The sequence below is a fragment of the Myotis nattereri genome, assembly GCF_964212035.1.
Source record: "Myotis nattereri genome assembly, chromosome: 1".
NCBI lineage: Eukaryota > Metazoa > Chordata > Mammalia > Chiroptera > Vespertilionidae > Myotis > Myotis nattereri.
Window position 1 is genome coordinate 41,205,702 of NC_138075.1, and position 25,509 is coordinate 41,231,210.

Consider the following 25,509-nt stretch of genomic DNA (forward strand, 5'->3'; position numbering starts at 1 on the left):
TAGCTATGGCAAAATTTTCACAATTAAGATTCCTTTAAATTGAAAAATAGAAGTCATGTTGCCCCTTTAGTTACTTTTTATTTCTACCTAGAAACTAGTTAAAAGGCAATCTTGGCTATTATACATTACTTACAAAGTGCAAATATTTATCCAAATGTTATGTTTACACTTGAAATTAATTATAAAAAAGCTTCTCTCTAATGCCCTACTTTGGGAGAAACTTGGCTAAATTTCTGTAAAAGCAATCCTTTCTTCCAAGAAAGGATTAAGAGTTTAAACTCTATTTAACAATTTAAAGACTGAAAAAAAAAAAGAAAAAATTAAAGGCTGGTAATAGAACAGAAAATTTTAGGTTTTAATTTGTATCACTACAATGGGAATAAAATAGCTATTTTTCTTTTTTTTAAATATATTTTATCGATTTTTTACAGAGAGGAAGGGAGAGAGATAGAGAGTTAGAAACATCGATGAGAGAGAAACATCGATCAGCTGCCTCCTGCACATCTCCCACTGGGGATATGCCCGCAACCCAGGTACATGCCCTTGACCGGAATCGAACCTGGGACCTTTCAGTCCGCAGGCCGACGCTCTATCCACTGAGCCAAACCGGTTTCGGCAAAATAGCTATTTCTTATTCTACCTTTCTTTAAGATGGAATCTATCAGCCAATATTATTTTTGGCAAGGTTCCCTCTCCTCTCCCCCATGGCGTGAAAGTATCTTTTTTCCTCTTCGTTTTCAAAGGAACCAAAAAACTGGAGTGTACACTGCCTGATGGAACTGGACGGCATGTCATTCAAAACAACCTCAACTACCCCTTCAGCATTGTTAGCTATGCAGATCACTTCTACCACACAGACTGGAGGAGGTGAGCCTGACACATTCTGGACGAGCCTGAAAATGCAAACTGTTCTGGGGGATACATCGTTTGTTTCACCCAATGTTAGCTAGTGACTTCAGTAATTAAGTCCTCTACTGACGTTTTCATTTTGTTATCTTTATTAGTAGATAGCATCTTTTAAACATTACCCAGAAATTTAATGGTAATGCTCACATGTGGCTTAAAAGTGGCAGAGCTATTAAGTAGTAACTATCCAAAAAGGAAGTGCTTTAATCTAAATATGACCTTCAGAGTTATTACTGGCTTAAGTGGCACCATGAAGTATATTAGTTATATGATTTAAAATGACACTGTGGACTTACTAGTTGTCTATCAGTTCTCCAAGGAGGAATTGGGGAACATTAAAAAAATATATACAAGGTTGGTAAAAGTAGGTTTACAGCTGTTTGTGTGGAAAGACATGAGAGTTATGATTATCATAGTTTTAATTCAAAAGAATGTCACAGACCTACTTTGCCCACTCCTGTAGTGTCTATCCTAAACCCTGTAATTTTGATTTAATTCATCTTGCATGGGCCCAGGCATCAGTATTTTAACAGATCTTCGTGATTCTAAGACCCAGTTAGTGGTCCTCAAACTTCAGTGTGGATCAGAGTCATTCTGAGGGCTTATCCTATATAATAAAAGGCTAATATGCATATTGACTGAACGGCAGAATGACTGATCACTATGATGCGCACTGTCCACCAGGGGACAATCAACGCAGGAGCTGCCCCCTGGTGGTCAGTGCACTCCCACAGGAGGAGTGCCACTCAGAAGCCAGGCTCACAGCTGGCCAGCGCAGAGGACCTAAGCCGTCAGTCGGACAGCCCCCGAGGGCTCCTAGACTATGAGAGGGCGCAGGCCGGGCTGAGGAACACCCACCCCCCCCCCCGTGTGCACAAATTTTGTGCACCAGGCCCTCTAATTAAAACATATTACTGGGTCTTATATCCCAGAATTTGATTAAGTATGAAGGAGGGCCCAAGAATTCGCATTTCTACCAAGTTCCCAGATGATGCTGGTCTGAGGACCACTTTGAGAACCACTGCTACAAACCTTCTGAATCTAAATGAGTCAAAACTCATTTTGTTATATTAATTTAAAATATGTATTCTAAAAGGCTGTAGAGATTTTTCTGTTTTGAAATTTATGACTTCATGTTTCCTTTCTGTTCCCAGGGATGGTATTATATCAGTCAATAGAGACAGTGGCCAGTTTACTGATGAGTATCTCCCAGAACAGCGATCTCATCTCTACGGGATAACTGCAGTCTACCCCTACTGCCCAGCAGGTAAACAACATGCTCAGGTTGCTCCTTTGGATTAGCAGGGGAGGGGAGGACAGATCTGGTAACTGATTACCCTTGGTCCTGATTCTGGCTGCTGCCTCTGACACTGCCACCAGTGAGAGCCACTTTGAGCTGGAAAAGTTAATGGCCAACCCATGGGGTGACCAGTTTTTACTACCTTAAGTCTATCTAGCTAAACTATACACAAAACAGGTCAGCCTATTAGGATATTTCTTCTTTAAAAAGACTTACGTTGCAACTCAGTTATAAAAAATACTCACGCACTGTCCTCTCCCACACTTTCCCTTACAGGAAGAAAATAAATATAGCATCCTAAAGGACTTGAGTTTACAATCAGATTCTGGACCCTAAAGAACATTTACTGCAAACAAAGGCGAAGAAAGTGAAAAAGGAATTGGCCATTAAAAGTTCTGGGACATACAAAATGGACATTTTCAGTGCAAAAAGACTAAGTATATTTTGTGAAAAGTTTATACCTCAATCTTTACTACTGTATTTTTAAAAACAAAAATTATTGCAAGTTTAAAAGAGGTAATAGAATTTTAATTGTTGCTTATTAAAGCAACTTTTTATAAACATTTATGTCATATTTAAAAAGGTCAAATTCGTTCAACTAAGAACCAATTAGAAAAATGTCAAGACCCTATATGAGTTCTTTTGGGCCAAGAAATTAAAGCACAAATGACCAGTATAAAAATAAAACCCTAAACATCATAAATTTGACATAGAGAAGGCTATGCAGAACTGATGGGAAAAAACCAACTTATTTATAGTTTCCCAACAAAAGTTCTAAGACTTAAAATATTTTTTACCTCTGCATTACTTCATTTCTATTTATATTAAAAGGTGCTAGAACATTTCAGTTTGTATTTCCTGTAAGTCCCTCTATAGAATAACCCACAGAAATTACTACATTTATAAATACCAAAGATGTATCAGTCCTCAAATTTTCTAGATTACTTCAATAAAATATTTTAAGTTTTCTTATGACTTTTTGAGGATGTGTATTATTTCTATAACAAAGCTGGGTGTTGGCATGTACCTTAATTACAAAGGAAGAAACAGACTAATTATACATAAACATAACACATAGTCAAAAAAAAATATTCTGCTTTCCCAAACTTTATTAAAGAAAAAGCAATGATGGTAAATCTCTAAAACATAGTCAATTTTCTGGGACTCTTCCCTTGAAAATGTGATGTTTGATTTTGAAACACATACCACAGTGTGCATGGTTCTCAACTGTACTAAATAGATGAGAGGCTGAGATCCTAACAGGTTCATCTCCCAACTTTCCCCAGTCTGTGGTCTGTCTTTGGATCAGCAATAATTGCCTGAACAGCTACTATGGCTTCATTAATTTTTGTCTGTAGCTCTCTGAGCTCTTCTATATGCAGCAATCGCAGAATTTGAGCCGCTTCATTAAGAACTGCATCTATTTATAAGAAACATGGCAAAATTAATAGCTTTTATATTTCAGACCACTCATTTCCCCCAAAATGTTCACCAAGTTTCTAAAATATTTTGAATTAATCATCAAAACAAAATCACTTACCTCCTGTGTCAAAACCAAGAATATGCTTGTCTAAAGCAACAGGCAACCCCTTTAAAAAAAATGGACAAAATGAGGCGATAGTTAAGTATCATCTCTTTTCTTATCTAAAACTAAAGAGCAGCTAGCTATTATTTTAACCCTTTTAGTCACAGTAGCAAGGGGAATGAGAGTTCTCTTAAATTTGCATTTTGATGTTTGTTTTCCCTACTATAACCAGTGAGGAAAGAATGGCCTTTAAATATAGTGGGAGGCTAATTCCATAACCCATCCAATCCTTTAAGACCAGGCATATAAAATAGCTCCTTTTTGCTGTAGGGCCCCTGTCACTACTGCAGGGCTGCTATTATTCTGTTTTACCTACAGTAAGCAGCAGTGTACAGGGCAAATGGAATAGGACTACTTTTAATATTACTTTCCCGAGCACATTAATTTGTCTGCAAATTGCACAAACCTAAAACATACTTTTTCAGCCAGAAATTTTAACAGATTATATGTAATATATATAATTTAACTTTCAACAGTTCATTTTGAAGTTACTTTGAATAGAATCTAAACCATAGTGATACTTCAATGCTATAAATGCTAAGTTGTCACTACTCAATTCTTGCCTAATCTATTAATGAAAATCTACCTAGGTTCCATCTGCTTCAAGATAGCTAATAAACACACTATGTAAGTATAGAAACAAACAGGTATGGAAACTCAGTGAGCAAAACTAAAGAGTAGAATTGTACTGTGCTAGGCTGTACCAGAGGCTCCCTTTCCCCTTTGCCCAAACACCAAAAAATACCTCTATGGCTGAAGATGACCACATGCTACTTATGAACAGTTACAAAGAAGAACACAACTGTAAAACTTCTCCACTGTATTATTATTTATAGCATGGAATCTTTTGAGATGACATTAAAACTAAGATTTATTTGGAGCACTGAGAATAAAACTAAATTTTACTTTGTAAAGAGCAGCAGTGATTTGGCTCTGTCCTTATTTGCACTGCCTTCCAAACCATAGCTTTACCGAATGAATTTACTCTCTGTTTATAGTGTGGGAGAAATAGGCTGACTTTTAGCCCAATTTCCAGTGGCTGGATTCACACATAATTAATAAGCCAGTAAGAACCTTTAAAAGAAACTGTCTTTTAGAGGGAGTACACTTACCTGGCATCAATAACCTTTTAATAGAAGACAAATGACATTGGGGAACTGATGGAGGCAAAAAAAAAAAAAAAAAAGACCAGGGTTCAGGATGGTGGTTGTACCAACCAAGGCTGTCGCTGCAACATCTGTACAGCAGGAAGGGGGCATTATCAGGCAGCTGCTGCTAACCCATGAGGACATTCTCTGTATTGCCCCATAGTCAATGAGACTTTTGGGACATTTAGATTTATGGTACAATTTATCTAAAAACTTCTCAGAATTATTAGTTATGGTGTAGTTTTCTCATTCTACTAAGATAAGTTTTAGTCACCTGTACCCTGAACCTCACACTCTAGTAGCCTCTCTATCCCCAATTCACCTAGATCATCAACTAGCTCATGTGAACCACCACTCGAATCCTTGTCTCAACCACGTATCCACTAGGTGACGTTATGCAAGTTACTTAGGTTTTATGCTAGGAAATAGAAAAGGTAAAATGAGATTTCTCTGAAGAAACAAAAGAACAAACGTAGGATTTAGGTCAAAAAGGAAAATATTGAGAGGTTGTGTCCCGTTCCCCAGCAATTAGTCAAAATAACCCAGAATATTTCACAAGTGCACATTCCTTTAAATAAACTTCAACTAGGTAGATGCAGTGGTTTACACTGGTAGACTGGATGTGCCATTGGCAGCTTCTCTAAGGTGTGAAAGGAGATAAACATGAGTTCATTTTTCACTCAAAATGGTTAGACACAATTTGCTTAGAAACCACATTCAATCCCCCTGAAGTAAGCTATCCTTTCTCTGGGCAGTTCTAACACAGAATGGTTATCTTAAACAGTAACATGCAGGGTTTAACCTGTGACAACACCAGAAGAAACTTTCATTAATAATTACTTTAGATTTTACTTTAAAAAGTACATACCTCTTTTGCTTGATTTGCTTTAGCAACTGCATCCTGTGTCAGGCGTTCCTGGACCAAAATGCGAATTGCCTAAGAAACCCAAAAATACTGTTTTTAGTTTTCACTGCCTGTTTGTCGTTTTTCCTTCTCTGAGTCTAGATAAGAAGGATGCCCAGTTTGATCAAGTTAGAATTACCTACTTCATTAACAAACTCCCCATTAAAAAAACAAACATATTGTAATAAAAGTTCTCACATTTAATATTTAAAATGTGAAATGATACCCAAAACAATTTAAAACATTTTTTGAATTGGTAACTCATGTGTGCAGTAAAAAAAAAAAGAAAAAAAAAATTAAATAAAGGACACATGGTTAAAAAGTAGGTCTCCTTCCTTGTCCAAGCCTCAGCCATCCCTCCAGAAGACAATCACTGTTACCAGATCCTTGGATTCTTATTAAAAGTACAAGCATACTCAGGCAAGCATGTGCACACACATACACTGTCCTTGCTTTTTTCTCTTAATTATAGTAAAATGTTTTCTGGTCTTTCATAGAACATGTTTTTTTCATCATCAAGGAATTTTATTCCAGCAGACACAAGTGCATACATGTATTTGCATAAACTAAAAAAATAAGATTTTTAAATGTAATTTTAACTAATGGATGACAATTACAATTCAAAAGTAAGTGAAAACTGTAAATTTTTTTAAATAATAAAAACAAATTAAATGCTACATTTGAGAAGAATTACTTAAACCAATCTTGAACAGTGATTGCAAATGTAAACAGTGTGGTGGTCAAACAGAAAATATATTGATTCTCATACTTGGCAAATCTATGAAGATGTTTTCCATGTTGTTATGCATTGTTTGAATGATTCTTAAAATAACTCAAAGGACAACCATGCAATGAGGATTAGAATTTTATTAAACTTATGATTATAGCTAACTTTTACTTTTTTCCCATTGGGTGTTTAAAGTATAACAAAGAGAACCTCCAAAATGCTGAATTGTCTTTCTCCTCCCAGTTTATGATTAAAGCTGATGTGAATACTGTAGAACTGTTTCAAATAATTTACATAATTGCCTAGGTAAGGAACAAGCCTTTGAAAGGGCTAAATTTCACTAAATACAACTTTTTGTCTCTTGACATCCAATCTGAGTTGAGAAAATCCAAGTTGACATTCAGAGTCAGCATACAGAATAATAATCTAGGAACAGAATAGTCTTTCCCTTGTTACAACCGCCATTTACTACATACAATTCTAAATAGTAGAATAAATTAATCTAATAGAATAAAAAAAAATAGAATATGGCTTAATCCTTCTTATGGGTAGAGTGAAATTTAATTATTTAATTCACTGCAAAGCAATTTAAAAGTAATTTACATGTGTAAGGTGTAGATTTTTATGAGAAACTAAAACTTTAATTAAAATAATGTCCAAGTCTGGTATTGTAAGTACCACTCCCCTCTCCATGAGACCCCCCACTATACTGTCACAATTACTTGGCATAAATTTTCTGAAATATGAGTATATTTTTCCTCTCAGAAATAAGAGACGTTTTTCAGACTATTGGAATCCCTGAAGTGGAGGTATGAACTGAGGACCTATCTAGGAAGGGTGACTTGGAAGACAGAAACATTCTTTCCTTCCTCAAAGACATTTTGGAATATGTACTTTTGGCCAAATTCACCATTACTAATTTGGCATATTCCACTATCTTAACGAATAGGGCGATTTAGGAAATACAGAAACGACAATGTCAGAATGCCTACATTAAAATCCTGGCTCTATCATTTTTTTGTGTCATCTTGGACACTTATTCTCTTTAAGTCTATTTCTTCATATACATATTAAAAAGAAAGACATTAGCATCTACCTCTAGGATGTTGGGGAGGATTGGATGAAATCATCTTTGCAAAAGGATGTAAACAAAATGACAGGCACACAGTAAACACTCTTTGATATTAGCTGTTAATAGATAATCTAAAACAGATGAAATCTGCTTTATGTTCCACATTCCTCCACATTTTAGTCATCAACCATACATTTAAATATAAAAAGTTGATTTTTTAAAAATTGAGTTTAAATATCTATACTAATAAAAGGGTAATATGCTAATTAGAGCAGACGTCTTCCAGATGTCCATCTGGACAAAGCCACAGCAGATGCGAGGCCCGGGGATCAGGCAGCCGTGAGCCCGGCAGCTGCAAGTCCTGGGGCTCAGGCCTCGCAGCTGCGGCAGTGGCAGCAGCAGCCGAGTGATAGGGGCGTCGCCTTCCCCTGATCAGCCTGGTCACCTCCCGTCAGTAGGACATATCCTGAGGACTCCTGAACTGTGAGAGGGGGCAGGCCAAGCTGAGGGATTCCCCAACCCCCCAGTGCACAAATTTTCATGCACCAGACCTCTAATATATATATATATAAAAAATATCTGTCAAGAATCAAGAATATGAAGCTGACCTTAAGCATTACCAGGTAATCATCATGACGTTGAATCTGAAGAAGGTTAGCCAAAGCCATTACACCAGCCTTAAAATCAGGATTATTAACTAGAAAAAATTAAAATGGAAACTTAGAGCTCTGCAAACATATAATTAGACAGATATGTAAACATAAATTTACAAGAAACATTTTGAATTTTCCATTAACAACAAATCTCAATTTTTAAAACTTCTGACTGGAGCAGTGCAGAGGCATCAACAGCTAGGCAAAATGATAAGATTAATGGATTTCTTACTAATCAGCCAAACTGAACAATCCAATAAATAACTAAATTAACTCATAACTTTTTCTGCAAGGCCCATTTATGCAGCACTTTTAATTAACATTTCTTCCCAAAGCTATTCATTTTAATACATAGATCCCTTCAATGGACAGTTTTCCCAAAACCTTTTCTCTAAGCAGCAGCTCTCAAGTGTCTAAGCAGCTTATTAATTCACAAGAATAACTCAAATTATAGGTCACAATGAATCAGTGAAAGAATTATTTAACATATTACTATAATGTAAGTAATTAGACTCTTTATACTTTTTAAAGCAGAATTACTAAAAGACATCTGGATTTAAAATAATGAAAAATTTTACCACTTTCTCATAGTGTCACATTAGATTAGAAAAAATGTTGTTACCAGGAAGCAAACAATCATCACCATGATTAAATACAAATAAAAATCTCCACACTACTATGAGAAGATCAAAGAAAAGCATTTCAATATTCAGATATTCAATTATAAGAGGAAGGAGACAGCACATTGTAACTGACAATAAAAAAACCATAGAGAATAAAATATCCTCACAAATGCTGTCTGCATGAAGTATTTACTAAAACCAAGTAAACACAGACTTCATTTTAGAAAATAAAAATCATTTAGGAAACCAAAAATGTTGATCATTATTATGCATTTACATAGTCATCTCCCCTTATCCAAACGAGATCCATTTCAAGACCCACACTGGATGCCTAAAACTGGGACAGTGCCTAACCCTTTATATACCATGTTTTATATATATATTTTGTTGTGTGTGTGCTTTTTTTTTTAAAGAAGCTTTTTACAGCTTCTCTTTGGCATATCCAAACTGCCAGCATCATGTCTCATGATTTGGGGCCATTAAGTAGCATAAAGGTTTCCTGAACACAAACACTGGGATACCATGATAATTGATCTGACAACCCAACGGAAACTAAGTGATTACAGTGTGGATATGCTGAGCAAAGGCTTGATTCATAAGCTAGGCAAAACAGTGCAAAACTTCACCATATTACTCAGAACAGTGTGCAACTTAAAGTGAATTGTTTATTTCTGAAATTTTTCATGTATTATTTTCAGAAAGCAGTTGACCACAGGTATCTGAAAGCATGGAAAGTGAAAGTGCGAATAAAGAGGGTCTACTGTACTTACCATCCAAATTGATCAATGGCTCTGCATTTTTAGCTGCATTGTCAGCATTTTTTGTATTATCAGATACTGAGTCCTTATATTTTTCAGCTGAAAAATAGGCAAAAATGCAATTTGTAAAACTGCAACTTAAAACAAACATTGTTTATATACTGAATCTGAGCCAAACTGGTTATTATAAAACAACTCATCCAATCAAAATTATTTTTGCTATTAAAAAAATCTAGCAGAAGACAATGTGATTATAGCTTTCTAATTAATCTAAAATGATTACTGAATCCTTACACAAGGATCTTTTCATTAATATCTTAAAAAGTAATATATATCAAACATTATTTAAATCAAGCATGTCAAACTCGCAGCCCACAATGAATATTTTTGCGGAAGAAACACTTTAATGAACTACAACATTCAATAATGACTGATTACTATCATCATGTTGCATTCATTTCCCTTACACGCCTTACGCGCAGGCACACCATTTCTCTCTACTAATACTAGCAGCGAATATTTTAGCAGCCAACTGCCACGTCATTAGTCTTGGACTGACTTGTTTGGTGTACGCAACAGGAAATATTTTGCTTTTGGAGAACAAAAAAAATAGATTTGCGTTACGCTTATTAATTTGTGCAGTTATTCAGTGTCTGGTAAGTTAATGTTCAAGAAAAATTAATTTTTATTAAAATGTTCTATCATTTTATGTTAACGATTACTCATTTATTTCAGCTCTTTGTATTCAGCATGTCTCTATCGAAATAAACGTACATTTCTATGAAAATTGAAGCTTTTGTTTTTTTGCGGCCCACATAAACGTAAACCTTGTTTATCTGGCCCATATTAGTTAGCCTTTGAGTTTGACATGCTTGATCTAAATGTTTGCAAACAAAGTCTGCTTTCACGGCTTCCTTTAAAACTTATAGGGGTGAGGGTAAATGTTAAGTTACGTGAGATTAAATGCAAACAAACTAAAAAGTAAGTTTCTTCCCAAATCTTTTGAAAGCTGTACATAGAACTCAAAAACTTTTCTTTCTAAAATATCAGTACTTCAAATAATACACCATCATATACAAACCTAAACCTATTTTATGGAGACTTGAAAGCCAGAATTCCAAAGGTAGAGTTTGCAACTTTTACTTGAAAAATATTTAATATACTGAATGTAATGTCCAAATGCCATCTTTTGCTATAATGCTTAGATGATTTGCTATTGAAACGAGAGGAAACAAAAGCGTTAAGATTTAAATCAGACAGAAGATAGCTTACAGGAGCTCCCACTGGCCAAATCTGGGATAGCGTAAACATCAAGATACACTATTAGCCCTAACCGATTTGGCTCAGTGGATAGAGCGTCGGCCTGCGGACTGAGGGGTCCCAGGTTCGATTACAGTCAGGGGCATGTACCTTGGTTGCGGGAACATCCCCAGTGGGGGTGTGCAGGAGGCAGCTGATTGATGTTTCTCTCTCATCGACGTTTCTAGCTCTCTATCCCTCTCTGTAAAAAAAATGAATAATATATATATATTTTTAAAAAGATACACTATTAACAAAAAAAGATTGTAAGCCATTGAGTAAAATAAGAATCCACATATACAAACTAATCTAAATAAACAAACAAACTGGAAAGACAGGAAAAGTTCCTCATTAAAAAGCCAACAAGTAAACATAGAAAGAATGATGGAATTAAAAAAACATCATTTGGCAATTATCTGCATAATTGACTCAGATGAGACTCATCAAATGGAGCTAAACCTAGATGAAAAAGTTTGAGGAATAAAAGCATACTGACATTATCTCAAAGTATCTCCCAACAATAAACTTATTTATTACAAAGGGGAAATAGTAACTTTAGAATGGAGAAGCCTTAACCATGTGATCAAAGTAATAGCACCAGTAATAAGGACATATTACTAACACATGCCTCCTGATAACATGCACTTAAAAGAACAAAACATCACTTCTGTGTTCTTAACAGAAGTACAAACCCTAACTCTAATCATGAGGAAACAACAGATAAACCCACACTGAGAACAGTTAATAACCAGTTAACTGCCACACGTCCAAAACTGAAACCATCCCCACATAGACACTTATGACATACAAAGGGTTAAATATACGCCAGTCTCATGAAGCACAAATAAAGAATGAGGAACTTTTCCAGATTATAGGAGACTAAAGAGACATAACAACGGAATGCAACACATGAGCAAAGAATGCATTTTTGTTTTTGTATGAAGAATATTATTGAGTCCAGCCAGTGGTTGAGTGTTGACCTATGAACAAGTCAGGGTTCAATTCCCGGTCAGGGCATATGCCCAGGTTGTGGGCTCCATCCTTAGTGTGGGGCGTGCAGGAGGCAGCCGATCAATGACTCTGTCTCATCACTGATGTTTCTCTCTCTCCCCCTTTCTGAAATCAATAAAAATATATTAAGAACAAAAAATATTGAGACAATTTATAAAATGTGAGTAACAGCTACAGAGAAGAGTAGTGAATCAAAGTTTATTGCCCGATTTTGCTAACTATCCTGTAGTTATGTACATTTAGGAAATGCACATTAAAATACTCAAAGGCAAAAAAGAACCACCTACAACTTAGTATCAAATGGTTTAGAAAAAAATATGTATATTATATATAGAGAGAAGGACAAGGCAAATGAATTAAATGTTAATATTTACAGAATATGAGAAAATTTATTGTATTCTTGCAATTTTTTTGTAAATCTTAAATTATGCCAAAAAAAGTTAAAAGAAAAATTTAAGTCTGATCTTAATCACTTTACCCCACAAGCTAACAAAAACCTTTAAAAGTACTAAAGCACAATACAAATTTATAATGGTTTCATCAAATAAGGACAAACATTTCAAATAATTTAAAAGTCAAGAAGAATGCAAGGAGTTAACGTAAAACCACAAAAATACAACAGTGCCTTCTACTGATAAGGGACAGTACTACCACTTTAGCCCTTTTCCCAAAAAGTCTGTTCTTACAATTCTGAATTTTAAGATTACACAAAAACTTGTTTTCTAGTTTAGACTTTTAATATACTTTTGATATAATTTACCTTTCAACAATAATTCAGCTAAAATTTCAAACAAAATTCAAGTATAAACTTCAATATAAAAAATTTACTTTATTTCAGATCCAACATCAGTGTATTTCTTTTATTAATTAAAAAATATCATGCTAGCCCAAGCTGGCATTGCTCAGTGGTTGAGCATGGACTTATGAGCCAGGAGATCTGCAGGCTCAATTCCCAGTGTGGGGTGTGCAGGAGGCAGCTGATCAATGATTCTGTCTCATCATTGATGTCTCTCTCTCTTCCTCCTTCTCCATTCCTCTCTGAAATCAATAAAAATATATCTGATATCTATAGTTCCTGGTACCTAGGTAATCTAAATTAAAGTATTATAAAAATAGACAAATGTGAAATTAATACAGTAAAAGTAAAGCAGAAATAAATTGAAATATGACTACAATTTCATTTGGGAATAGCTGAAATACACTTTTGAAAAGCTGGAGAATACTTTGTAAGAAATTAACATAGAGTTACCAACTCAAAGCAGAATAAAGACTTCCCTAAAGGTCCTAAAAATCAACTAATGCCACCAAGGCTTCTGATTACAACATTTATTCATATGTATTTTCATTTTAAACTAAAATTCAAACTGGAAAAAAAAAAGGGTTGGAGCTTTTAATATTTCTGCATAAAGTTTCTGTAATTTAAGTCTGGAGCTGGTTGGTGCTCTGTATTAGAATATGTGAACATTCAAATACTGTACTTGCCAAACATTAAAAGTCTTCTATTATATGCAAAGAAACAGAATCATGACTGCCCACTCCCTTCCAAAGATTCCCATATTCCCAATTCCTTAAACTATGAATGTTACCTTACATGGCAAAAGGACTTTGCAGATGTGATTAAGGATTATCCAGGTAGGCCCAATGTAATCACAGCACCCTTATAAGAGGAAGCAGGATAATCAGAGAGATGTGACAATGGAAATAGAGTTACAGAAAGACTGAAGACGCTATGCTGTTAGATTTGAAGATAAAGGGACAACGTCAAGGAATACAGGCAACATCCAGAAGATAGGAAAGACAAAGAAAGAAATGGATCTTCCCCTAGATTCCCGAAAAGAATCTGTCAACAACCTGACAGTAAAATAAATGGCTGGGCTTCTGACCTCCAAGACTAAAATAATAAACTGTGTTTAAAGTCATTGAGTTTGTGGTAATTTGTTACAACAGCAATAGGAGACTAATAGAGGTACAGTACCATGTAGGAAGTAAAACTGAGTAAGAGCTTACAATTTAGTGGGGCAAGTAAGACATAAGCCAAAATGGAAAGTGAATGACTTAAAAGGTATAGAGCTAAAAACTATGAAAGTTCAGAAGGAAATGCTAATTGGTATTTGTGCTGGATCTTATAAGGATGAGCAGGATTTAGAATGTGTAGAGAATAGAGTGAAATGGCATATTAGTCAAAGGAATATGTAAGCCAAGAAATCGAGGGAAGAAAAAAGAGATGTAAACAGGAGCCAGCATTAATCTAGTTGGGCTGGAATACCAAGCACATGAATACTGGTGGACCCCAGTTATCAAAGGCCTTGAATACCAGGCTAAGGAGCCTGGAGTCCCTTTTGGAGAAAAATGGAAAAGCAATGATGCTTCTGAATATAATAGGAGGTGCTTTTTTGGAAACCAACCATAGCATTCTAAAACAGATTTGTTTAAAAAAGTTAGCTTGAAGGGCCATGCTGATGAGAATAGAGGGTGATGCTAAGAGTCCAGTATGAGAGAGATTATAATAATCTCAGTAGAAAATGATAAGAGACTGAATTAGGGCAATAGTATGTAGTGGGAAGGCAGAACAGATACAATAGACATGGGAAAAAATAGATGGGAACAGGATGGCAAGAAAAGGGACTCAAAGATATCAAAAAGGCTTAAAAAAGCAATGATTAAGAGAACTGAACTGACAGTAAGAAGGAACAACACAAAACACAGAGGGTGGAGGTAAGATAATCAGATCTTGCATTTAGATATTGGCAGGCCTTTCAAAATGAAATGGTCTAATGAGAGGAAATGTTATTTTTGTTATAGATATTAGTATTTAAAAGCATCCTATAAGTATCTGTAATAAAATGATTATTACATATAAATAATATATTTTGACCTATAATGTATATCAGCAATACACATATCTTTCAGTCTCTTGTGAAATGACCTGCTGCAATCAACATTCTGAAATCCCATCAATTCTTGAACACTAACAATTTAACTTGAAAGGCTAAGGTACAGACTGTGAAAGATGAAAAATTTATTAATGTAATAAATACTACTTTTTGAGAAGGCATAAAAATGCTTTCTCCAGAAGACACCATTTCTAAATTCTAAAAAAAGACAAAACAAAAATCTAAATACCAATGAAAGACAGTGCTTTTAACTTCTTATAATAATAAAAAGGCTCTAATTTTGGAAAAGAAAATTCTTTCCCAGACAATTTAAGAGTTAGGGGGGATGGGAGATGGGTATTAGACACAGAAGAATGGTTACCAAAAATTAAGTGTTTAAATAGATACTGAAAAGGAACATGAGAATATATAAAACTTAAAACTTAACTGTCTACCAAAAGTAGACAAAGAAACACAAACTGGTATTCCCTACATTTTTACTCCTTTCCCAAATCCTCCCTCCTCTCTTTAAAACATACATTCCCCACAAAACATACCGTTATCTCCATATTCAAGTCTAACGGCTAAACCAAGAAGCCAGTCAATTGCTTCTTGTCGATCTTCAATCTTGAAAGGACAGCTAACATCTGTGAGATACTGTTGAGAGAAAAAAGAAAATCACTTTCATTATTGCTATAAAGTCACAGAATCAAAAAATGATAAAATTAAAAGATACCTTAGTTTGGATCTCAAAGAATTTCTCATAACATTTAAGTGTACCACCTTAAGTGAAGTATTTCCATCATGCTTTTTGAAATTTTTCTTTTGCAGATTCCAGATTTAGAACAACTTCCTCATTTTATAGATAAAAAAATTGAGGTTAACACTTGCCAACATCTGGGACCTGAATCTAAACTTTCTGATTCCAGGTCTCAATACACATAGAGCAATTAAATAAAAAGGACTCTAAAAAGAAGAACATAATAATAAAGCAAGAGATAGAATTTTTAGTTTGAGGAAATCTTCTGGAAGAAGGAGAAATGGCGAAAGATAAAAGAAGCTAAGATGTATGAATTAATATGTTGCTATTTAGACAAGAGAGCCCCAGAAAGATAGAAAAAAATGCAAAGAATGTAGTGTTTTTAAAACCACTGGAAATAAATTTCTTAGACTTCATAAAACATAGAAGAAACAAAATGGAAGAGATTGGAGATTAAAAATGGTGGCAGAGTAAGTGAATGCTTCACGGATATGCTCCCAGGAACAAACTGGTATTACAACTAAAATACTGAAAAACTTCCTGAATAATCAACGGAAAACTCGCAGGAGAACCCTGACACCCGAGACGGCAAGTGGAGACCACAAGTGGAGACAGCACAGAGACTGGTAGGAGGGACTGAGGTGCGAAGGGCTGGCTAGGCGCCCATAGACTGCAACTGAAGTCCCAGAGAGATATCTCAGCTGTGGGGGGTTGCCACTGAGAACTCTGGGGTCTAATCCCTAAGCTGCCCCCCAGCAAAGAACACCAAAACTGAGGAGGGCACCCACATAACATCTGGCTGTGAAAAGCAGCAGGGTGCTGCCTGCCAGAGAGTAACAGCTGAAAATTCAGGCACCCTCTTAAAAAGCCAACGCACAAAATTCCCTGTGTAGCCACCCACCTTGTGCTCCCGCAAGGGGAGGGTGAAGTGGACTGGATCTGTGAGAGCAGAAGCCAGGACTGGGAACTGGGGATAGAGCTCAAAAGGCAGACACCCCAAGTTTCCTGGACTGAGTCATTTCCCTGAAGCAGCAGAGGACATCTTTCCCACATAGACATCAGCCCTGCCTGGGGGAAAGACAGTTGACACATCCTATTGGAAAACACCTTCCTCTGAGATTAAAAGTAACAATTAGCCTCCAGGCAGAAGCAACTGCCCCACCCTGTTGAAAAAACAAACAAACAAACTCAATCACTCCAGGAACACCCAAGGATGATTGCCCAGGGTAGCAATTCAAGTTGGAATCCTATCAGACTGTAGGCCAAGGCAGTCTCTGCCTGATCTAATTAGTCAGAAACAGCCTTTAACACTGTCCTACAGTAGAGATTGAGAGGTGTAGAGGATCTACCTAAAACACAGTCACAAACCCAAACAGAAAGCCAAAATGAGGAGACAAAGAAACAACCCCAAAATAAAAGAACTAGAGAATTCTCCAGAAGAAGAGTTAAATGAAGCAGAGGTAAGAAATTTATCTGAAACAGAGTTCAGGGTAATGATGGTAAAGATGCTCAACAGCATGAAAAAAGATATAGTAACTATGAAAAAAGAACAGTTTGAGATAAAGAATAACATAACACAAATAAAGAACACACTGGAAGGAATACACAGCAGGTTAGGGGAAGCTGAGGATCGAATCAGTGAATTAGAAGACAGAGTTGAAAATATCACTCAATCAGAAAACCAAAAAGAAAAAACAGGAGGAAAGCTTAAGTGTGCTGTGGAACAACAAGAAACTTAACAATATAAGAATAGCAAATGTGCCAGAAGAGGCAGAAAGGAAGAAAGGCATAGAGGAGGTGTTTGAAGAAATAATGGCAGAAAACTTCCCTAACCAGGTAAAGGAAAAAGGCACAAGTTCAGGAGGCACAGAGAACCCCAAATAAGAACTCAAATAGGCCATGCCCAGACACATCATAATTAAAATGCCAAAAATTAAAGACAAAGAGAGAATCTTAAAAGTAGCAAGAGAAAATTGTTACCTATAAAAGGAGTTCCATAAGGCTGACACCTGATTTCTCATCAGAAACTCTATACGCCAGAAGGGAATGACATGAAGTACTCATTAGCCAGACTCATCAAGAAACAAAGAGAGAGGACCCAAATAAATAAAATCAGAAATGAAAGTGGAGGAGTAACCACTGACACCACAGAAATATAAAGGATTATAAGAAAACTAGAGGCCTGGTGCACAAAAATTTGTGCACTGGGGGGGGGGGGGGGGTCCTTCAGCCCAGCCTGTGCCCTCTCGCAGTCTGGGAGCCCTCGGAAGATAACGACCTGCTGGCTTAGGCCTGCTCCCGGGTGGCAGAGGGCAGGCCCAATCCCTAGGTGCAGCCCCTGGTCGGGCTCAGAGCAGGGCCGAGTGGGGAGTTGGGGCGCCAGCCCCTGTCATGCACATAGCAGGGCGGATCGGGAGGTTGCGATGCCACCCTCAGTCACGCTCAGGGTAGGGCCGATTGGGGGGTTGGGGCACCGCCCCTGTCACACTCAAGGCAGGGTCAATGGGGAGGTTGCGGCGCCACCCCGTCACACACAGAGCAGGGCCAATCAGGGGGTTGGGGCGCTGCCCCCTGTCACGCACAGAGCAGGGCCCATCAGGGGGTTGGGGAGCTTCCCCCTGTCACGCACAGAGCAGGGCCCATCAGGGGGTTGAGGAGCTCCCCCCTATCAGGCACAGAGCAGGGCTGATCAGGGGGTTGGGGCGACTTCCCCTGTCAGAACAGAGCAGGGCCCATAGGGAGGTTGTGGCCCCGCCCCCTGTCACACACAGAGCCACAGAGCGGTCAGGGGGTTTGGGCGCTGCCCCGTCACACTGATCCCGGTGCCGGGAGGCCTCGGGGCTCTGCTGATCCTGGTGCTGGGAGGCATATTACCCTTTTACTATATAGGATGAGGCCTGGTGCACAGGTGGGGGCCAGCTGGTTTGCCCTGAAGGGTGTCCTGGATCAGGGTGGGGGTCCCCACTGGGGTGCCTGGCCAGCCTGGGTGAGGGGATGATGGCTGTTTGCAGCTGGTCACACACCCTTCAGGGTGGGGGTCCCCAATGGGGTGCCTGGCCAGTCTGGGTGAGGGGCTGAGGGCTGTTTTCAGGCTGGCGGGTGACTGACCCAACCGCTCCTTTTTTTCTTTTCTTTTCTTTTTTTTTATTCTGGGCCAGCTTTAGCTCTGGCTCCAGCTCTGAGGCCTCTGCTGCTGAAAGCAGGTATCTGGTTTGTTTGGGTTCTATAATCTCAAAACACTGTATCAACTCCAGCTCTGAGATCCCGGCTGCTGAAAGCGGGGTTTCTGGGGTTTTGGTTAGCTTCTATATTTGTTACAATGTTTCAAACTGCAGGCTCAGAGGCCTGCAGCGGCAGGCGGGGAATGTTGCAGTCCTCCGTCACTGAAGCAAGCAAGCCTCATGTTCAGTTTAAGCTGCCTGGCTGCTGGCCGCCATCTTGGCTGGCAGTTAATTTGCATATCACCCTGATTAGCCAATGGGAAGGGTAGCGGTCGTACGCCAATTACCATGTTTCTCTTTTATTAGATAGGATACTATGAACAACAAGTTGGACAATGTGGAAAAAATGGACAAATTCATAGGAAAATACAATCTCCCAAAACTGAAACAGGAAAAATGAAAAAACCTGAATAGGCCAATAACAACTGATGAAATAGAAGCAGTTATCAAAATACTCCCACCAAACAAAAGCCCAGGTCCGGATGACTTCACAGGGAAGTTCTACCAAACATTCAAGGAAGCACTAACACCTACACTCCTCAAACTATTTCAGAAAATCCAAGAGAAAGGAACACTTCCAAACTCTTTTTATGAGGCCAGCATTATCCTAATTCCATAACCAGATAAAGACATTACAAATAAAGAGAATTAAAGGCCAATATCCCCGATGAACATAGATGCTAAAATCCTCAACAAAATATTAGAAAACTGTATCCAGCAATATATTAAAAAGATCATACACCATAATCAAGTGGGATTTATTTCAGGATGCAAGGCTGGTATAATATTCGCAAATCAATAAATGTGATACATCACAAAAACAAACTGAAAGACAAAAATCACATGATCATATCAACAGACGCAGAAAAGGCATTCAGCAAAATCCAACATCCATTTTTGATAAAAACTCTCAGCAAAGTGGGAACAGAGGGAGCATATCTTAACATGATAAAGGCCATCTATGACAAACCTACAGCCAACATCATACTTAATGGGCAAAAACTAAAACCATTTCCTGTAAGAACAGGAACAAGACAGGGATGCCCAGTTTCACCCCACCTGCTCGACACAGTACTGGACGTGCTAGCCATAGCGATCACAAGAAGAAGAAATAAAAGGCATCCAAATTGGAAAAGAAGTAAAATTGTCATTATTCGCAGATGACATGATACTATACATAGACTAAAGACTCCATAAAAAACCTACTAGACTTAATAATGAATTCGTGAATGCTTACTTTAAACAGCTTGATGGAGAAAATTGTGGCTAAAAAATTCACATTATGGCCACTTTGTTTTGGCCCAGGAAAATCCCCAGGAAGGCTGCTTTTTTATTCTTTTAAATCTTTAAAAATATATATATATTTTTATTGATTTCAGAGAGGAAGGTAGAGGAAGAGAGGTAGAAACATCAATGAGAGAGAATCATTGATTGGCTGCCTCCTGCACTCCCCACACTGGTGACTGAGCCCACAACCCAGGCAGGTGCCCTTGACCAGAATTGAACCCAAGACCCTTCAGTCCTCAGGCTGATGCTCTATGCACTGAGCCAAACCAGCTAGGGCCAGAAATTTTTTATATAGTATTCCCCCATTATCTGTAGGGACTATGTTCCAAGACACTCAGTAGGTTCCTAAAACCTCAGATAATGCCAAACCCTACAAATATATATATATATGTATATATTACACCTATGATAGTTTAATTCATAAATTAAGTACACTAAGAGATTAACAATAGAACAACTACAACATTACTGCAAAAAGTTATGTGAATGTGATTTCCCTCAAAATCTTACACTGTATCCTCTTCTTGTGATGACGTGAAAGGACACAATGCCTATATGAGATGAAGTGAGATAAGTGACATAGGCATTCTGATGTAGCATTAGGCTACCACTGACCTTCTGTCAATTAAGGATTACTTGAACACAAGCACTGTGATACCATGACAGTTGATCTAGATAATGGAGATAGCCAGTAAGTGAATAATGGGTGAATAGTATATACAGCGTGGTTATGCTGGAAAAAGAGATGATTTACCTCTCGGACAGGGCAGAACATCACAAGATGTCACCATGATACTCATAATAGTGTGCAATTTAAAAGTAATGGATTATTGCTGGAATTATCCATTTAATATTTTCAGAAAGTGGTTGACTGTGGGTAACTGAAACCTTGAAAAGTGAAACCACAGATAAGAGGGGACTACTGTATTCTTCAAATACCTTCTGTATGTGGAACTTTGTATACAGTCTAATACACATGAATTGGCCAAAAATAAGGTGATTTAACTACATAATCTTAATATATTTCAAAATTTAAAGAAGCCTATAAAAATTTTCATAAAAACTTATTAGGAGCAAAGGAAAATAACCTAGTAGTAGCAATAACAGTAGCAGAGGCAGTGGAATAAGCATATAGCATTTGCTTAGCATTTGCTGTGGGCCAGGCACTCTGTAAACAGGTATATTACAACTGATTAACAACGCAAGCCACCACCATGAAATAGGTACCACTGTTATCCCCATTTTCTGCAAAAGTGTTATTAAAATTAAACTAAGTCAATGTGAAAATTATTCTAGCCACAAAAATAAGAAATACATTCAGGGCCTTTTAATAAAATAATGGATATATTCAGTATATCTACTCATTATTTTATTAGTATAAAAATAATCCTTTTAGGATTATTTCTATTGTTCACAACAAGGGACGTGTGTACGTTAAATATAATCATAAATAGGACAATCTTCGTTTTCAAGCATATTGATGTCTTATCGATACTAACAAAAAGGTAATATGCAAATTGGTCACAACACCCTCACATTCATAACCAGATATGCTAATTAGCCACAACCAGTGTGCAAATTGAACATCACTCCAACACACAAGATGGCTGCCCCCTAGTGGTCAAAGATGGCCACCACAAGATGGCCTGCAGGGGAGGGCAGTTGGGGGTGACTGGCCAGCAGGGGAATAGTTAGGTGTCAATCAGGCTGGCAGGGGAGTGGTTAGGGGTGATCAGGCTGGCAGGCAGAAGCAGTTAGGGGCAATCAGCAGGCAGGCAGGCAGGCGAGCGGTTGGGAGCCAGCAGTCCTGGATTGTGAGAGGGATGTCTGACTGCCCACTGTGATGGGGCCTAAACGGGTCCCAGATTGGAGAGGGTGCAGGCTGGGCTGAGGGACATTCCCTGCCCCACCCCCTGCCAGTGCACAAATTTCATGCACCAGGCCTCTAGTTTATCTATATAAACAGGGAATATGTAATTAGCCGAGCAAGACGACCGCTCAGGAGGAGCTGCACGGGCACATGGGCGGAAGGGGACTGTGTGTTGCCCCCACCCCAGTGGCCGCGGGGAGGCTGGGGCAGGGGGCGGGGCAGAGTGGAGACACAACACACAGGAGCACCTGCCCCCACCCCAGCAGAACACAACACGGCAGCGGGGGCAGTGCTCAGAGCAGCCCCTGCGCAGCTCGGAGCTACATGGGTCAGGTGAGGGTCCAGGCCCCCAATGGGGCGCCTCCTTGCGCAATTTCAATTGCACGCTGGGCCCCTAGTTTTAATGTAAGTATTACTGCTACATTTTTAGTCTACTGTAGAAATTCTTATTTTGGCCATTTTTTACCATTTATAGAATATGTGTACTGGTATATCACTGTTTATTTAAGAAACCTCACAATGTTTCCAGACAAAAATATTTCTATCTAATACTGAAAGCTTGGTAGAGAGAATATAATTTACTCTAAAAACAAAAGAAAAGTAGAATCCTGAAATCCAGCACTTCTAACACTGATCATTATTTTTATTTGAAAAGAACAAAGTAATCTGAAGCATGTCTGTCTTCACATAATTTTTAGAAAAGCTCTCTGTACTTTTATTTTACTTTCAAATTCATTACCTTTTCAAAGAACTTGGGCCAGTCACTGCTGTGGATGTTTCTTAAATTACCTCTGTCTTCAATCTTGTAGTGTCTGATTTTCTGGTCTTCAAGCCAAACAATAAAGTTTCTAAATTCCGTTTCATCTGCAACAAAAATGCCATATAAATTACTAGAAGCACTTCCTTCACCTCCAATAAGTGGTTTTGTGGAACTTTTAACTCCAAAAACAATTAGTTAATTGAGCTGGTCAAAGTAGAGGTTGAAAGTGCAGATTTGGGGTCAACAGATCAAAAAATGTTCTGCTCATATCAAATTCTGGTTCCAGACACTTAGTGGTTGTGTAAACGTGGGCTCACCTCCTTAATGTTCTCTGCCTCAGGTTCTTGAGTTACAAGATGGAGGCAATAACAGGGCTTACCTTATAGAGCTGTTAGGAAAATTAAATGAAATAAGATTACAAAGTGTCTGGTCAATGAGATAGTTTTGGCTACTTCAGTGTTATTATTCCAGTTCCTTTGGAGAGAGGGACGGGGCCAGGTTAAATGTACAGCCAAGTAATAATAAAGCCAATGACGAAATAAAAAGAGGATACCGTTGTCTCCGTTACTGCACCCTAAGTGCACACACGAGAAACCACACGTTGTTTCATTCAGTCCTTCCACACGCTCTTGAGGTAACAGCTCCCCCGCCCCCCTTCACAGATGAGAAAAACTGGGGCTCAAATCCCGACCTAACCTCTACTGCCACCGACCCTTTTTTGTTAAATAAAAGGCAAGACAGAAAAACAAGACTCTATTAAGTTGATATGCTTCTATGGAGACCAACAAGACACCGTTACTCCTGCTGAGAACGCTTTTCTCTCTCCGAGTCCAGCTCCCACCGTGAAGCCGGAGGACCAGCTGCACCGTGGACGGTCTGAGGCGCGCAGGCCGCGCACCGGGACCCCTTTCGGGCTGTGCTGGGCGGCAGCCAGGGAGCCGTGGGTGGCCACGCCAACGCCTCAACATGCTCTGAGGCTGGAAAACCCAAGCGCCTTCGTATTTACCATCCAGCCACCCCGTTCACCTGCCATCAACCTTCTCGTACGACCCACACCAGGGAATGAGCCCGTCACTGCATCGCTCACTCCAACGCCATCGGTCCCGGTCCCGGTCCGGTCCGGGACGGGCTGGGTGGGCTCCGGGTGCCCCCACACCCACCCTCACCCAGCAGTTCCCGGCGGGCAGGGAACTGGTCTCCAAATTACTCAGCATCTTCCTCCGCTCCCAGCTCGGCGGGGCCCACAGCAGGTGCTAAAGGTGCCGCCCATCACCCGGAAGCCGTGGAGTTGAAGGACTAAGTTAGAAAGCGAGTCCCTTCTCTCTAGTGCGCTGGGGGCTGAGGGGCTGGGGGGGGGGGGTCACGTTGGGAGTTTAGCAAGTGCAGAAAGTGAGGGGCTGAGGGCTGAGGGGGGAGGGGGGAGGGGGGAGGGGGGAGGGGGGAGGGGGGAGGGGGGAGGGGGGAGGGGCTCCGAAGCCCGGGCGTGGCCGGGGGTCGGAAAACAGAGGTGCAAGCTTGGAGGCCGGGAGGAGAGCGCGGCCCTGGGCCCCCCGGGGAGACGGCCGCGGAGGGTCCGGGGAGGGAGCCCGGTCCGGGGAGGGAGCCCAGCCCGGGTCGGACGCCGAAGAGCGCGCCGGCAGCGGGGTCCTCGGCCGCAGCGCAGGCCGGCCGGCGCCTCACCTTTGCAGTTGAAGCCGGCGGGGTTGTGGTAGTCGAGGGCCGTCAGCTTGCGGCGGAACATGGTCCCGGCTTCCCGCTCTGCCCCCCGGGCTCCGGCCGGGAGAGGAGAGAGAGGCGAGGAGCGGCTGGCGGCGAAGCTCCCGGCGACGCGGCGAGAGGGCGGGCCGGCGTGCGGACGCTCTGCAATGACGGCAGCCTCCACCAATCGCGGCTTAGTCCAGGCGGCCGCCGGCGAACGCCCACCAATCGCGGCTTCGGCTGGGGGGGCGGGGCCACGTCGGGCACGTCGACGCTCAAATAAACTTTATTGTCCGCTTCCTAGTCGTACAGAGGCAAAAAGCCTCTGAGAAGCCGCTTTCGTCTTGTGTTCCAAGCCGGTTTCCTCTGGTTTTCCTCGCCTTCTTGATACAGCGTGCAGAGAATAGTATATGTAGAATTTCTACAATGGGACACGCTCATCGGCTCACAGAATTACTCTTTAGTATGTTCAGTGTGTTCATTCATTCATTGAATGCCTTCTACATAATAGGTGCTCTTCTTACACGGCTAATACAAAGATCCCTTTCAGACTGGTTTGGAGTGATCCGCGGGTATCATACAGCCATAATATTATAGTTACAAACATCACCAGTTATATATGTTTCATTTCATTTCAACAGATTACAATTACACAAGTTTTAGCATTTGTGGGTCATACAAATGAGCAAGATATTTTCAGGAAATTTAATAGCAAAAATAGGCATGTAAATAGATACTTATAGATGCTTGTAATCTAGAGTTAGAAAGTGATAAGTTATAAGTACTAAGTGTGCTGTCAGACCAGAATACAAATTTAAGGAGGCACCGTGAGACAAGGTATTTTCCAATTAAAATACTTACAGACTGAAGCAAGAAAACCAGCTTCAAGAGTGTCTTGCCTCAAAATTTGATCGAAGTTGCAGCTATAATCACACACTGTGGTGTATGTTAGTTATATAACTAATGAAATACTAGCCCAAAACAAACAAAAAAACAAGAACAAAAATAAACTTTTCAAGGAAGGGAAGATAATAAAGCAATCACTTATATGCAA

The 25,509-nt window shown here is 39.3% G+C and overlaps 2 protein-coding genes across 2 annotated transcripts in view; one reads left to right on the forward strand and one right to left on the reverse strand.

The window, feature by feature from the left end:
• NID2 (nidogen 2) overlaps positions 1-3,188 on the forward strand; it is a 63,687-nt gene extending 60,499 nt beyond the window's left edge. The window contains exons 19-21 of the mRNA XM_081090516.1: positions 744-867; positions 2,061-2,173; positions 2,483-3,188. Of these exons, the coding sequence (XP_080946642.1) occupies positions 744-867; positions 2,061-2,173; positions 2,483-2,493 (248 nt within the window). The 3' untranslated portion in view covers positions 2,494-3,188. The remainder of the gene's footprint in view (positions 1-743; positions 868-2,060; positions 2,174-2,482) is intronic.
• Positions 3,189-3,295: 107 nt separating this feature from the next.
• On the reverse strand, positions 3,296-24,618 carry RTRAF (RNA transcription, translation and transport factor). The gene is made up of 8 exons (XM_081090526.1): positions 24,438-24,618; positions 22,737-22,861; positions 15,417-15,516; positions 9,689-9,775; positions 8,251-8,339; positions 5,808-5,876; positions 3,747-3,795; positions 3,296-3,626 (listed from the first exon to the last, which is right to left on the reverse strand). The coding sequence occupies exons 1-8, from the start codon at positions 24,496-24,498 to the stop codon at positions 3,472-3,474; spliced, it is 735 nt and encodes a 244-aa protein (XP_080946652.1). The 5' UTR covers positions 24,499-24,618; the 3' UTR covers positions 3,296-3,471.
• Between the last annotated feature and the right edge of the window lie 891 nt (positions 24,619-25,509).

Bases quoted from the DNA above. Each gene is read 5' to 3' on its own strand.
- RTRAF (XM_081090526.1), bottom strand. From the start codon at position 24,498: ATGTTCCGCCGCAAGCTGACGGCCCTCGACTACCACAACCCCGCCGGC. The intron at 15,517-22,736 runs GTAATGAATTTG...TTCTCTCAACAG, and splicing joins GGCCCAAGTTCTTTGAAAAG to TATCTCACAGATGTTAGCTG. The intron at 5,877-8,250 runs GTCAGCTTCATA...TGGGTTTCTTAG, and splicing joins ATTACCTGGTAATGCTTAAG to GCAATTCGCATTTTGGTCCA.